The sequence below is a fragment of the Hemitrygon akajei genome, chromosome 1, assembly GCF_048418815.1.
Source record: "Hemitrygon akajei chromosome 1, sHemAka1.3, whole genome shotgun sequence".
NCBI lineage: Eukaryota > Metazoa > Chordata > Chondrichthyes > Myliobatiformes > Dasyatidae > Hemitrygon > Hemitrygon akajei.
The window spans coordinates 63,025,733-63,039,852 of NC_133124.1; the positions used below are offsets into that span (position 1 = coordinate 63,025,733).

At 39.0% G+C, this 14,120-nt stretch overlaps 1 protein-coding gene across 4 annotated transcripts in view; it reads left to right on the plus strand.

Annotated features, from left to right (window-relative positions):
• Positions 1 to 1,216: 1,216 nt before the first annotated feature.
• Positions 1,217 to 14,120, plus strand: part of LOC140727050 (copine-3-like) — a 42,424-nt gene continuing 29,520 nt past the window's right edge. The window contains exons 1-4 of one of the 4 annotated variants that reach the window (XM_073044266.1): positions 1,217 to 1,365; positions 10,358 to 10,497; positions 12,914 to 13,093; positions 13,784 to 13,858. In XM_073044266.1, the coding sequence (XP_072900367.1) occupies positions 10,369 to 10,497; positions 12,914 to 13,093; positions 13,784 to 13,858 (384 nt within the window). In that variant the 5' untranslated portion in view covers positions 1,217 to 1,365; positions 10,358 to 10,368. Of the gene's footprint in view, positions 1,366 to 1,851; positions 2,200 to 10,357; positions 10,498 to 12,913; positions 13,094 to 13,783; positions 13,859 to 14,120 lie in introns of those variants that run through there. The other 3 variants (XM_073044285.1, XM_073044275.1, XM_073044256.1) reach the window with 3 other exon arrangements.

Genomic DNA, 14,120 nt, shown 5'->3' on the forward strand with positions numbered 1-14,120 from the left:
AATGGGAGGTGAAACCTCTCCATTATCATTAGATTCTAAGTAGAGACCAATTTCTTTTTTAATTTGTTCCTTAAAGTACGGATCATTGAGTAGACTTGAATTTAGTTTCCAAATAGTATTCTTTGATTGTAGGTCAAAATTAACAGATAAATATATAGGTGCATGGTCACTTACATCTATTGTCCCAATTTCACAGGTGTTTATTTTGTCTTTTCCAAATGTTATGAAATAGTCTATTCTTGTATATACAGAATGTGGAGCAGAATAATGAGTGTAATCCCTTCTGTCAGGAAGGGTCCCTCCATATATCAATTAAACCAACATTCTCAAAAAGTGTATTAACTTTCTTATGTAAAGATTTTGTTTCATAGGTTTTTCTATTGGAAGAGTCCAAGTAAGGTACATCTATTTCAACCATTCTGTAGTCACATGACCCTGACAAATCAAATTCTGTCAGATAAATTAAAAAAATTCAAAATAAAACTAAATATGTTGAACAAAAATTAATTAAAACAGAAAATGCTTGAAGCACTCAGCAGGTCAGGCAGCATTTGTGGTAAGAGAAACTGACAAATTTGCAGCTCAATAGGAGAAGTGAGCAGAGGGGTGGATAGGATAAAACCTGCATTTGTGATGAGGCTACAGTTGCTGTGGGGATAAACTGTTAACTAGGTCACTTGATTAATTCATTAATGTGGGCAGTTAGAGAGATAATCTGATTAATTCATCTCCCAATGAAATGTGGGAAGGTAGTAAGTGATAACACGTTTCAAAATAAAATTTGTAAGAAGCAGAGCTGTGAGACATATCAAATAGCTTCAAGCTATGCTAATGGTGAAAAAAGACCGAGTCAGTATCACAGATGGACCAGCTAGTTCTACAGAGAGAGCATATTACCCGCAATTGCAGAATTTGCTATTGGGAATTCAGAAAGCATTTCAGTACCTATTCACTAGTTGAGTTTTTCAAGCTTTCCTAGGATGTCATCATAAGTGTGCAAGGGTCTACAGACAGATAAATCATGGTGTGACGGGACGGAGAATTAAAATAGCAGGCAACAGGAATTTTGGGGGTTTGGGTCACTCCTGCAAACACCAGTAACTCATTCTGCATTTGATTTCTCCAGTGTAGCAATACAAACATAATATATTAAATTGGGAAAAGTGCAAACTCTTCACTGTTTAAACTGGAAAGACTGACTGAGTCCTGTTTGATGGGGTGGGGGGGGGGTGAAAGGTTGTATCTCCTGTGTTTCAGAGAAAAGTGTCATGAGAAGCTGAATGATTGGTGTGTACAGAGTGGACCAGGAAGTCGTGAAAAGAATTTCTTCAAAATCCTGAAAAAGGTGGGGAAGTTGCCCAAAATGTGAGTGTTTCTAGTATTTTCTTTGTTTTATTTTATCTGTCATACGCATTTCGAAACCCCCAATGGTGCAATGTGAAACGTGAAGAACAACTGCAGTCTGCCTCCCCACCCATTTTCTCGGTGAATCGAATTTACTCCTAACTCCGGTGCTCGGCCGCGTCACTTTGCTTTGCTCTTTTTCTTTCAGTTTATCTATTCAATGTGGCACTCCGCGGTACAATCAACGCACTACTAAAACTGATTTCTTCCCGCGAAATACAGATGGTGGCTCCGTTTCCGCAGAAGCCTGGTTGGGGTTCCGCAGGAATTTCACTCATTACTATTTTATAAAGTAATTAGTTTATTAAGTCGTGGAAGTCACTTTAATTTAAAAAAAGGATTAACCATCTTATCATGCAGTGTTCTTTCTGAGCCTAGGTTTGATAACCCTCAATTTTTGTCCGCCCACAAACACACAGCTGTCAAGTTTCAAGTCTAAGTGTTGATTTTAGTTCAGCTGCGATTGGGCTGACGCGCAAAGAATGGCTTCTTTAGGGGGAACCGCCCCTGGAAATGACAGCTGCCCGAGAAGGAGACGTGAAAAGATCACAACAACTCAGATTGAATAATTCCTCTGGAAAACCCACTGGTGCTTGCGAAGACTGTGGGTCTTGGTCAGAAACATTTCAATCGCAGTCGAATCCGCGAACTGAAAACCGGACGGTGTCGAGGGTCCGCCCTGCGGATCACCCAGCATTGCGCCGCAGGAAGTACCGGATCAGACACTCTGCAGGTCTCCAGCAAACCCGTCGGCCCTGCCTGTAACTTTGGTATCACCTCGCGCTTCTTTACTTCGTAAGGACTGGGACGCCGTTCACTTTACTCTATGCTTTTAATGTGATAGTGTGTTGTTAGTTTACTTTTGTTGTGATGGTTTTCAGGAGTGGAGTCAATGTTGAAAGAATACCCTAATGCATGCTTAACAACTAAACCATATTAATGTTTTAATTCTATGGGGAAGTTAGAAAAATAATTAGTGCCTCAGATTAGGCTACGTTCTACGAAACAGTGATTAAATTCCTTAAAGGCCCGTGGGGTATGAACGTAAACGCCTTGCTCTCTAGCTCTTTACCTTTCCCATCTACCTGGCTTGTCCTATTACCTTTTAGCTATCCCCCTTCCCCTCTCCCCACCTTTTTGTTCAGGCGTCTTTCCCATTCCTCTCCAGTCCTCAAGAAGGGTCTCTGCCGGAATGTAGACACTTTTTAATTCTTTCCATAGATGCTGCCTGACCTGCTGAGAATCTGTCAGCATTTGTTGTGTGTATTGCTTTGGAATTTTCAGCATCTTCAGAGTGTCTGGTATGTAGGAGACGCTGTATAATCTTCTCCACAGTATATAGACAAGAGCAGCAGCAAATGTAGTATGGTACCTTGTTTCTCCGAGACTGAGTTGGGCTTCGGGGAGGAGTGAGATACAAGAAGAGGTATCTGTAGGTATGTTCTGAGCTTACTGGTTATTGAGGGAAATGAAGAGGTGACATGTTGTGAATGTTCGTCCTAAAGGAAGGGTATGGCAGGCATGTTTGATGGTCACATGCTATAGTTATTGGAAATAGTTTTAGCTGACCTATTGTCTGTGGAGTCTGTTTGGGTGGAAGTAAAGGCCCAAATAAAGTTTAAGGATGGAGGAGATGAGGAGATGGGCAGGCCTGTCGGCAGTGGGTTAGGTTTGGGATTACTCAGTAGCATTGAGGGATGAGATTTGACAGAGATGGAGAAACTGGGAAATTAGAATGTAGTCATTGTATGAAGCTAGTTGAAAGTCAGTTAGTTTACTGCCCCTAAAATAAATGTCAGAAGTGGATAGAAAAGAATAAATTAACTGCAATAGATAACTGTAATATTAACTGCAATTAATAGAATTTCCTAGCTTATGATAAGTGGTGGGAAAATGTAAAAATAGGGCCATCAATGAACTGAACATTAATAAAACATTTATTTGGGAGAGGTGAGTGAAATCAGAGAAGCTGGCCAATATGAAAACAAGTTGAGACAGCTAGAGGAGGGAATGGTAGCAGAGTAATGGCTGGGCTTTCATTCAAGGAAGCAGAGAAGGTTGGTTAGCTTACTCTGGTAAGAAGTGGAGATTCAGAAGAATCGGATGGCCATGCTGAAATTGAGATTATTATGTTTAAGTTTATACCTGGGAATTATCAGCGGCATGTGACGTGAAATTTGTTAACTTAGTAGCAGCAGTTCAATGCGATACATAATCTAGTAGAGAGAAAAAAATAATAAATAAAATAAAACAATAAATAAACAAGTAAATCAATTACGTATATTGAACAGATTTTTAAAAAATGTGAAAAAAACAGAAATACGATATATTTAAAAGTGAGGTAGTGTCCAAAGCTTCAATGTCCATTTTGGACTCGGATGGCAGAGGGGAAGAAGCTGTTCCTGAATCGCTGAGTGTGTGCCTTCAGGCTTCTGTACCTCCTGCCTGATGGTAACAGTGAGAAAAGGGCATGCCCTGGGTGCTGGAGGTCCTTAATAATGGACGCTGCCTTTCTGAGTCATCGCTCCCTAAAGATGTCCTGGGTACTTTGTAGGCTAGTGCCCAAGATGGAGCTGACTAGATTTACAACCTTCTGCAACTTCTTTCAGTCCTGTGCAGTAGCCCCTCCATGCCAGACAGTTATGCAGCGGTACACGGTACAACTATAGAAGTTTTTGAGTGTATTTGTTGACATGCCAAGTCTCTATAAACTCCTAATAAAGTACAGCTGCTATCTTGCCTTCTTTATGACTACATCAATATATTGGGACCAGGTTAGATCCACAGAGATCTTGATGCCCAGGAAATTGAAGCTGCTCACTCTCTCTACTTCTGATCCCTCTGAGGATTGGTACGTGTTCCTTTGTCTTACCCTTCCTGAAATATAAACACCTTGAAAATGAGTTACAGCAGCAGAATTAGCAAGGCCAGGAAACTGAAACCATTGGGAATCTGATGAAGAGACTGGATAAAGGAATACAAATTAGTTAAGGTGAGAAAAAATAAACTCCACGGTTAAGACCAGATAGAAGGAATTTATCTATCAGGACTTAAGGAAGGAGAAGCAGACATTGTGAAGGGTGGAGGTGGTTTGAGATTGGAAGCTACCGTAGACATGAATTAAATGAAGTTCCTGGAAGAGTCAAAGGAAAGCTACTACAAGCCTATAACTGTTTGTTACAATATGTTCTGTAACAATTTGCTGTTGGCACTTTCTGTTTCATGATATCAGATGAATATGTATCTGTATATTGTTGATTTTAAATTTGTAGCTTTTGCTGCATAAAACAGGCACTGTACGCCATTTAAATTGTAAAACAGGTTATGTGTAGTGTTTCTGAGGCCTGTACTGAGTCATTTTTCATATTTTTTGGATGTGGTTTGCCCCTTTGGCCATTCTTGGTAATTAAGAGAAGCTGGGTTGTCAGCTGAGGTCAATGTAAAATTCTCAATTTCAATAATGTAACAAAGGTCAGCAATCTGCTTAAAATGGATTATAAAAGCCTGTCTGCTTCTGATTAAACCCTGCAAAACACTTTATCAGTGAGGTTTTGCTTCTGAAATCTGATTTTTGGTACTTATCTGGAGTAAGTGCTGTGTCAGTAAAACCAAATAGACATTTAGTACTTATTAAAACAATTTTGGAGAGAACGTGCATATATATTCCATATTTATTCTACTGAAAGTTTTCCATCCCTCATTGGAAAATTGTACACTAATCATTATTTAGCTTTACTTGTGCTGTCATTGTAATGTAGTAGTAAGTAATACTGATGTACTGTTGGGCATCAGCACTACATTTCAGAAACAGTTGATGCAAGTTATATCATTGTGTTGCAGCCTGCAAATCATTCAGCAGTGAAGGAGATCGGAACATGTGTATCAAAGGCATTCTGCAGAAGTTCTTAATGCTGGTTCAAAGAAAATTATTTATTTTTTAAACGATGTGGGCTTCTGTTAGTCTGGCAATACTTCCTGCAAAGCTGTAGTGATATGAAGTCAGAGTCAGGTTTAATATCACTGGCATATGTCTGAAAACTTACTATGCAGCAGCAGCACAATTCATAATATTTTAAAAATTAATTAAGTATTGCGAAAAGAAAACAAAAAGTAGTGAGGTTGTGTTCATTGGGTCAATGTCCATTCAGAAATCTGATGGCAAAGGAGAAGAAGCTATTCCTGAATTGTTGAAAGTCTGCCTTTGGGCTCCTAATCAACTCACATAAAATAATGGAGGAACTTAGCAGCATCTATGGAAAAGAGAACAGTGGACGTTCCGGGCCAGACCCTTCAGCTGGACAGTACCCTAACCCTAACCCTGATTGTCACTTCATGTATCTTTAGACCAACTAATTGTACCTGCCTCATCTACAATTACTTGTATTTAAGACTATCTTCCTTCTCCCCAAAGTTGTCTTTTCTCCTACAAGCAAAAGTTAGATTCTGTCGACCTAGGTATTTTCAGTACTGCATTCTTTGACTTGTTTAGCCATAGCTGATGGATGATGGGTCTTGATGGCTAAGCGATGATTGTTCAGTTTGTATGTGAAGCAGCAATAAATTAAAATGAATGGTTTTATATAAAGTGGAAGTTGATAGATTCCTGATTAGTAAGGGCATGCATCAAAGGTTACATGGAGAAAGCAGGAGAATGGGTTAAGAGGGAAAATCAGTCAGCCATAATACAATAGTGAAGCAGACTCAATGGGCTGACTGGCCTAATTCTGCTCCTCTGTCTTATGGTAAAACGTTGTTTAGTGCAAATTTTCAAAAACAACAGAACATATATGTCAAACTCAAGGCCCGCGGGCCAAATCCGGCCCGCAGTGGAATTATCTTTGGCCCGCGAGATAATATCTAATTACTATTAAAGCTGGCCCCAGTAATCGAAGCGCCTGTGGCGTATGATATGGCTAATGCTGAGTTTATTCCGGTACCAGGTTTTCAGGGTTTTTAGTGTTTATTCGGCAGTCTTGCTTGGCAGTCTTCTTCATAAGAAACGGAATTTGTAAAGTGAAACACTTTGTAGTTATAGCAGAGACTGAGACACATGAGAGCAGGCTGAAAAAACGGAGGCAACGAAAGCTGCGTTCGCACGCGTCCGACTGATCCGGCCCGCATGAAGCTGCATTTTGCTCAATCCGGCCCTTGACCTAAAATGAGTTTGACACCCCTGTAATAGAAAGTCAAAGGTGATGGTGCTTCTGACTTTTGAAGAGCATTCAACTTTGTATCCTTTCTAGGATCAGATTTTTATTTTATCCTGCAATCTGACGTGCACTTTTCGACAGCAATCTCTTGCTTTCTCTGAGACAAGTATTCACACGTATTACATTTGGTTCATTTTGGAACATAGACGCAGGAAGGTTAATGTGGTCTTGGTAAAATATGTATAATTAAGTCCCTCCATTGGACAAGCAATCATTTGAATTGCAGTAATTAGTTAGTACTCTGAACTTACGGCAAAAGTTGAAAATATCTTACTCTGTCCAATTTATTTTCACTCCTTGTAATTATTTTCACCAAGCCTGTGTGTTGCTGAGATATTTGAGATGAGAGTTCATTGAGGCTCTGGAAATGACTTTTCTTGGAGTTTGGGGTAAGTTGCACAGTGAGAAAAACAGGAATAAAAATAACTTTACCCTCTGACCTATTATTTTCATTTAATATTTTTGACTAGTTATAAACATATTGCCTTTAATTTGTTTGAAAACTGGACTTCACACGATGTGTTTCCTTCAGATTTTTTTTTGTTTAGCTTTGATGTACAACAGGATAGCACAAGAATGGCCTTCAGCCCACAATGTCAACTTGAACATGTTTGTGGAATATGTCTTTAAGATCATGTTTTGATCCTTTTTAAGTTTGAAAGGTATTTGCAGTTTAATAGCTAACTCTTCTAATTGATGTTGGAATACTGTAGGAAAGGTGCCATTATGCTGGTAAGATTTCAGGGAAGGTTTATGAGGATGTTGCCAGGACTCAAGGGACTAAATTATGGAGAAAGGTTGAGCAGGCTGAGACTTTTCATTGGACAGTAGGACCATGGTCCTTGACCATGATTATACCTGGCAAAATGCATTCATTTTCATTTTATCTGCATGGATGGGTGCTTTTTGGTTATACAATTGGGATTTCTTTCAAAAGCATTATTAATAAATAACTAAACATATCTACAAAGCTTGTTTGGATTATTATAATTATCAGGAGTGAGGAAGGAAAAGATTAGATTATCTCATTTGAATAGAAAATCGTAATGTTGTGAAAATATTTATTGTACACAATTTTGTCAAGTAGGCTAAATACTAAAGATGCACTGACGTGTATTTATACCATAATGTATGTCTCACAAACTCAAATTCTTGTTATATTAACCAGATAATGAAACCACTCTGTTCATGCAAGTCCTTTCTATCTTACAAATTATGGTACATTTCCAATTACATACTTTGCTATAGAATAAGATAATAAGATGTCTAGATATCTAACAACTCCCATGTTTGAACTTTTGTTTGTTACAGTACAGAAACTAACCTAATGGGTAGAGTCTCACGTGAATGACTATTCTACATCATAATGAACAGTAGCATAGTTACCCCCCACCACACTATTCCTAGTCTTTCTACAGTACTTAAGCCAGTTGACCACACATCCTCTTTCTACACTTTCCCTCTGCCTTACACGACACATACACTTTGCTTCTAAATGTATTTGAATGCTACTATTCAGTTTCTCTTGGCGATGTTATCTAAACTGTTTACGTCTGTTTCAAAGTGCATGTGAATGGTTCTAGGTCTAGGCTTTATTTCATCTCTTGGTATAATAGGATAAACAAATTCCTTCTAGAAAATACTGGGAGAATAGAAGCTATTTACCTCTATCCTACCACAAATTTTGTTCCTTCGTCACTTTATTTTTTTTTCTCCTTCCTGCCCGTCAACATACTTTCTCCAACTTTTTCAAACAAGAGAAAATCAGCAGATGCTGGAAATCCAACCATCACACACAAAATGCTGGAGGAACTCAGCAGGTTAGGCAGACTAGAGGAAAGGTTCTGATGCCCGAGTACCATCTCCTCTCCATCAGTAATAATGCCTGGTCAAATCTTTAGAACAATTCTAGTTTTGCTGTTGTCTCGTGCTACTCCATGTGACTATTTCAGAGGTCTCATGAAAGCCTCCCAATTTCTTCCTACCATAACAATGAGTTTATCAAAAATTCTGATACCTATTTTTAACTAACACCATCCTGTTTTCTTGTCATGGTAGATGCTTGTTAACATCTACCAGTATTGCCACATCTAAAAACAATTGTTTCATTCCCATCTTTTCCTAACTTTATCCATACATGCTGATGTAAATTTTCTATAATGCAGCTATCTTAAAATTCTTCATTCTCTTAAGGGTCATGTGTGTTCCCAGAAACCCTCATTGAATTCCCAAAAACCTTCATTGAATTGTTCAGACACAACCAAATAACTTAAAATAGTGGGAGGACAGTACATTTTAAAACACAGCCATCTATTTTGGAAGAATGGGTTATTGGAAAAAAACCTAAAGCATACAAAAGTTTGACCTTCTTTGCTTCGAGATTTGATATATATATTTCCATTGTCACCCGTGGCTTGGCTGGCTGTCTTCTGGAATTCCTCCTTAAACCTCTATACTCTTGTCTCTCCTCCTCCTTTTATGATATTTATTCCATTTCTTTGACTTAGGCTTGGAGCATCTATCAGAAGTTCCTCAGATCAAATTTTGTAAGGCATCCCAGGACTCTTTGATGTTAAGGGGCACCATGTTAAGCCAAGTTGCAAGCGAGCTTCTTACTGACTCCCGTATCCATTTTCTTTGACTAATACAAGTGTAATCAATGACATAAATTGAAGTTATAGTTGCATTTATTGCTTAAAAAAATTGCTTGCTATCTTCTATTCCACAAGCTAAAACTACAAGCTATAAATAGCTTGATCAAAATGAAAATCATTAATGTCTTGATCTTGTTAGAGCCATAAAGTACACTTGAATCTTAATAAATTTAGCAATAGCTTTTTTCAGCTCAGGGTGTTAATACTTGGTGCTGAGCCTAGCTGAAGTAAATACACCGTGATCTATCTCCCATGTTGTACAATGCAGGTGTGGCAATAAAAGATGAGATCATGTAAGATCTTTGCAGAATTCAACCTGCATAACTCGAGTACAATTCTTTCTCTGCCTGCAGGTGCTGCCTGACTTTTTTTTGGATTTTACATTTTGTAGTGCAGTTTCATTGGAGGAACTAGCTGATTCATGGACAAAGAAATAATCAAAACGTGGTTTTGATTTATGTAAAATAATACTTTCTCACATGCTTAGTTCTTTTGTTCCCTGCTGAACTGTGTACAGAGGACTTCTGGCAAACTAAATAATTGATGATGCAGCACATGTTCCCTTTGTCTTGATTACATAATTAATTGGAGACTAGGTACAGGTCTTGTAAGTAAGTTGAAAGTTATATATCATTCTTCCTTGTAGGACAAGAGGAATAAAAAAAAAGACCAGTCCATGGGCTTCCAGGATTAACAATGTTCATCTGCTTTTTCATTCCTCCACATGATTGACTTTCTAGCTTCTGAACCATTATCTGGATTGTGCTAAATTGGTCCTATTCAGATGAAATGTTGTAGTTCTCACCCACTGATGCATCATTATCAGAAATATTACACATGTATTCTGTCTGATCTGAATGTTTCTAGCAGCTGTTTATACTTCTGTTAGAACATCTACAGGATTTTTATTTTGTATGGAACATTGAGTGCGAATGAATTGCTCGAACGTGAGTCTTTGTGGCAGCTTTGAGTGAGATTGAAAAAGGGGCAGACAACTGAAAAGGCAAAATTTATAAAGATGGGTTGAAACTTATTTTCATGCATTTAATTTATAAGCTGACAATTGAGGTTTTTTTCTTTTGCATTTAGCAGACTAACAGATGGCACAGTGTGTGACTAAAGTTGAATTAAGCATTTCTTGTGAGAATCTTTTGAATGAAGATGTTGGCTCCAAATCTGATCCATTGTGTGTGTTCTTCATAAGTACTGGTGAAAATCAGTGGGCTGAGGTAAGCAGTTAATTTTTCTCAGTGTTTGTTGTGATCTTATTTAAGGGTTCAAACAGTAAATGAATCGTATTTCTAAATTTAATTAACTAGGAGTGAGACACATTGAATCTAACAAGAGTCCTTCAGTCTTGTCAACATGATAAACCTGGTATTGGCATGGGTATTTTTTTTTCTTACAAAAGTCAAGAGGAATCTATTTACAACAAAATTGAGAACTTGATTGTAAAATCCTGTCTGAATGATTTGCAGTGCATGTTATTCTGTTGCATTATTCTCCAAGCAATTAGATTAATGGCTCCACACTGAAACACTAAGTGCCTCAGGATAAATGAAAATTGATACAGATGATGAAATAACAAATAGAGATCTCTCCTATTAAAGGAAACAGAAATAGTGGAAGCAACACACACAAGATGTTGGAGGAACTCAGCAGGCCAGGCAGCATCTATGGGGGGAGAAAAAGCACAGTTGATGTTTTGGGCTGAGACCCTTTGGCAGGAATGGAGTAAAAAAACGTGGAACAGTCTTATGTTCCAAGCCTACACCAGTGTCCATCCTCCACTTTTCCACGCTACATCAATGACTGTATTGATGCTGCTTCCTGCACCCAGACTAAGCTCATCCACTTCATCTACTTTACCTCCAATTTCTACCCTGCCTTCAAATTTACCCAGTCCATTTCCGACACCTCCCTCCCCTTTCTCGATCTCACTGTCTCTATCTCCGGAGACAGCTCATTTACTGGTCTCAATTATAAACCCTCAGACTCTCACAGCTACCTGGACTATATCTCTTCCCACCCTGTTACTTGAAAACATGCCATCACCTTCTCTCAATTTCTCCGTCTCTGCTGCATCTGCTCTCACGATGAGACTTTTCATTCTAGAAGGAAAGAGATGTCCTTTTTCAAAGAAAGGGGCTTCCCTTTCTCCACTATCAGCGCTGCCCTCAACTTGCATCTCTTCCATTTCATGCATGTCTGCACTTTTCCCAACTTCCAGCCCCCCTACCAGGGATAGGATTCCTTTTGTCCTCTCCTAACACCCCACCAGCCTCCATGGCCAGCACATTATTTTCCAGAAATTCTGCCGTCTCCAGTGGGATCCCAGCACCAAGCACATCTTTCCCTCCACTTCTCCACCCCCTCCCATGTTCTATTTTCCACAAGGATTGCTCCTTACGCGACTCCCTTGTCCATTTGTCCCTCCCTACTGATCTCTCTCCCTCCCGGCACTTATCCATGCAGGCAGAACAAGTGCCACACCTACCCCAGCATCTCCTTACTCACTGCCATTCAGGGCCTGAAACAGTCTTTCCAGGTGAGGTGACACTTCACCTGAGAGTCTGTTGGGGTCATATACTGTGTTCCGTGCTCCTGGTGTGGCCTCCTATATATTGGTGAGACCCGATTGGGAGACCGTTTCATTGAGCTCCTACACTCCGTTTGCCAGAAGAAGCGGCATCTCCCAGTGGCCACCCATTTTAATTCCACTTCCCATTCCCATTCTACTATGTTCAATCCATGGCCTCCCCTACTGTTGAGATAAGGCCACACTCTGATTGGAGGAACAACACTTTATATTCCATTTGGGTAGTCTCCAATCTGATGGCATGAAAATCGATCTCTCAAACTTTCAATAATGGCCCCCTCCCCCACTTCACCATTCTACATCCCCTTTTCCCTCTCTCACCTTATCTCCTTGCCTGCCCATTGACTCCCCCCTTTTCTTTCTTCCATGGACTCTCTGATTGGACTCCCCCCTCATCTTCAGCCCTGCATCTCTTTCACTAATCAACTTCCCAGCTCTTTACTTCATCCCTCCCCCTCCCACTTATCACCTTGTGTTTCTCTCTCCCCTCCCCATCTTTTATATCTCCTTATTTTTTCCTCCAGTCCTGCCAAAGGGTCTCAGACCGGAATTTTAACTGTTTACTCTTTTCCATAAATGCTGCCTGACCTGCTGAGTTCCTCCAGCATTTTGTGTGTGATGGTTAGATTTCCGCTGATTTTCTCTTGTTTGAAAAAGTGGAAGAAAGTATGTTTTCATGGCTAGAGAGGTTTGTCATTAATTGTGACCATGTTTACAATTATTTTGTACCAGCTTTGTGTTTCTCTGCTGTGATAATTGGGTGGGTAGTGGAATTGCATGGTTTTGCATTGATTTCATAACAGCAGCTTGTGGAAGAGTCACAGACTCAATACAACTACTCAATTCTCACATATAGCTGCACACTTGCATACTCTGGAATTTGCTTTTAGTTTATCAGAGCCTAATGGTGAATTTGTGGGTTATTATGTTTTTCTGATGCCTACTGTTGTATTTCCTTTATTAACAATATGGTTTTAAACTGATGCTTTTCTTATCCCTGTCTTTGCTGCTTTCTTTTGCTAACTAAAGGCATGTTCATTTTGCAGATTGATCGCACAGAACGAATTAAGAATTGTCTTTCTCCAAAGTTCTCTAAGAAGTTTGTGGTTGATTACTACTTTGAGCAGGTTCAGAAATTGAAGTTTGGAATTTACGATATTGATAACAAAACAGTTGACTTGAGCGATGATGATTTCTTGGGACAGTTTGAATGCACGCTTGGACAGGTAGATAATAGAATCTTTCTAATTCTCTTGTTTCCCAGACACTGTTATATTTATTTAAGCTGTTTTATCTTGGGACAAAGAAAATGTACTGTCTACAGCCTGAGTAAAACATGGCATTGATTGAACAATATTTAACATATTGGTCAATAAATATAATTGTTTTCTTAAATACACAAATGCAGAAGTGGTATGGTAAATAATTCTATTAAAGAGTTTTAGCAAATATTTAGTAAATGTTTAAATTGAATGTAGTTTTCCTACATTTTGGATTAGTTTCAGTAATTTAACGATGTAGTCAGGATACTTTGCAGTACTTGGCAGGGTGCTTGCTAAGAGTGGGGTTCGGGGTGAATGCAGTTTCAACATGTTTACATAAGTTCAATTTTGTACTTTGTTAGAAGTTTTCATTGTGATTTCGCAGATGAGACGTTAGCACTTCCTGAGGACCAATCTAGATCTTAAGCAAAAACAAGATTCCGGCATCTGCATTATGTGTCCACTCCTAATTTCCAGTCTGAACACTGATGGGATATGCTGCTTATCTTTAAATTTCAGTACATTTGGTTAGCTGGTTTGATGTATTTTTAATCTTTTGGGCTCTATTGTGAAATCTTTTGGGGCAGTGCATTAACAATTGAAGAATGTGCTATTGCAGCATACTTCCAAACTTGTCCTGCTTTGTTTACACAGATTGTCTCCAGCAAGAGACTGATGCGACCACTCATGCTGAAAAATAAGAAGCTTGCAGGGAAAGGAGTGATCTCGGTAACTAAACTTTTTTTGAAATTGCTCATTTGGGTGGAGTGTGGATTGGTTGAAAATTTATGATCCTTCATGTCTCAGATAACACTTGAAATGATGCTTTTAAAAATAACTTCAGTGTTCCTGATAAATGCTCAGCATATGTATTTACCTAAAGTTTGTGTGTTATGGCTGTGTCGTATGGCGTAGGTGATCGTGGTCTTTCCTTGACATTGATTGCTCTTAGCAATTTTTTTCCACAGAAGTGGTTTACCATTGCTTCCTT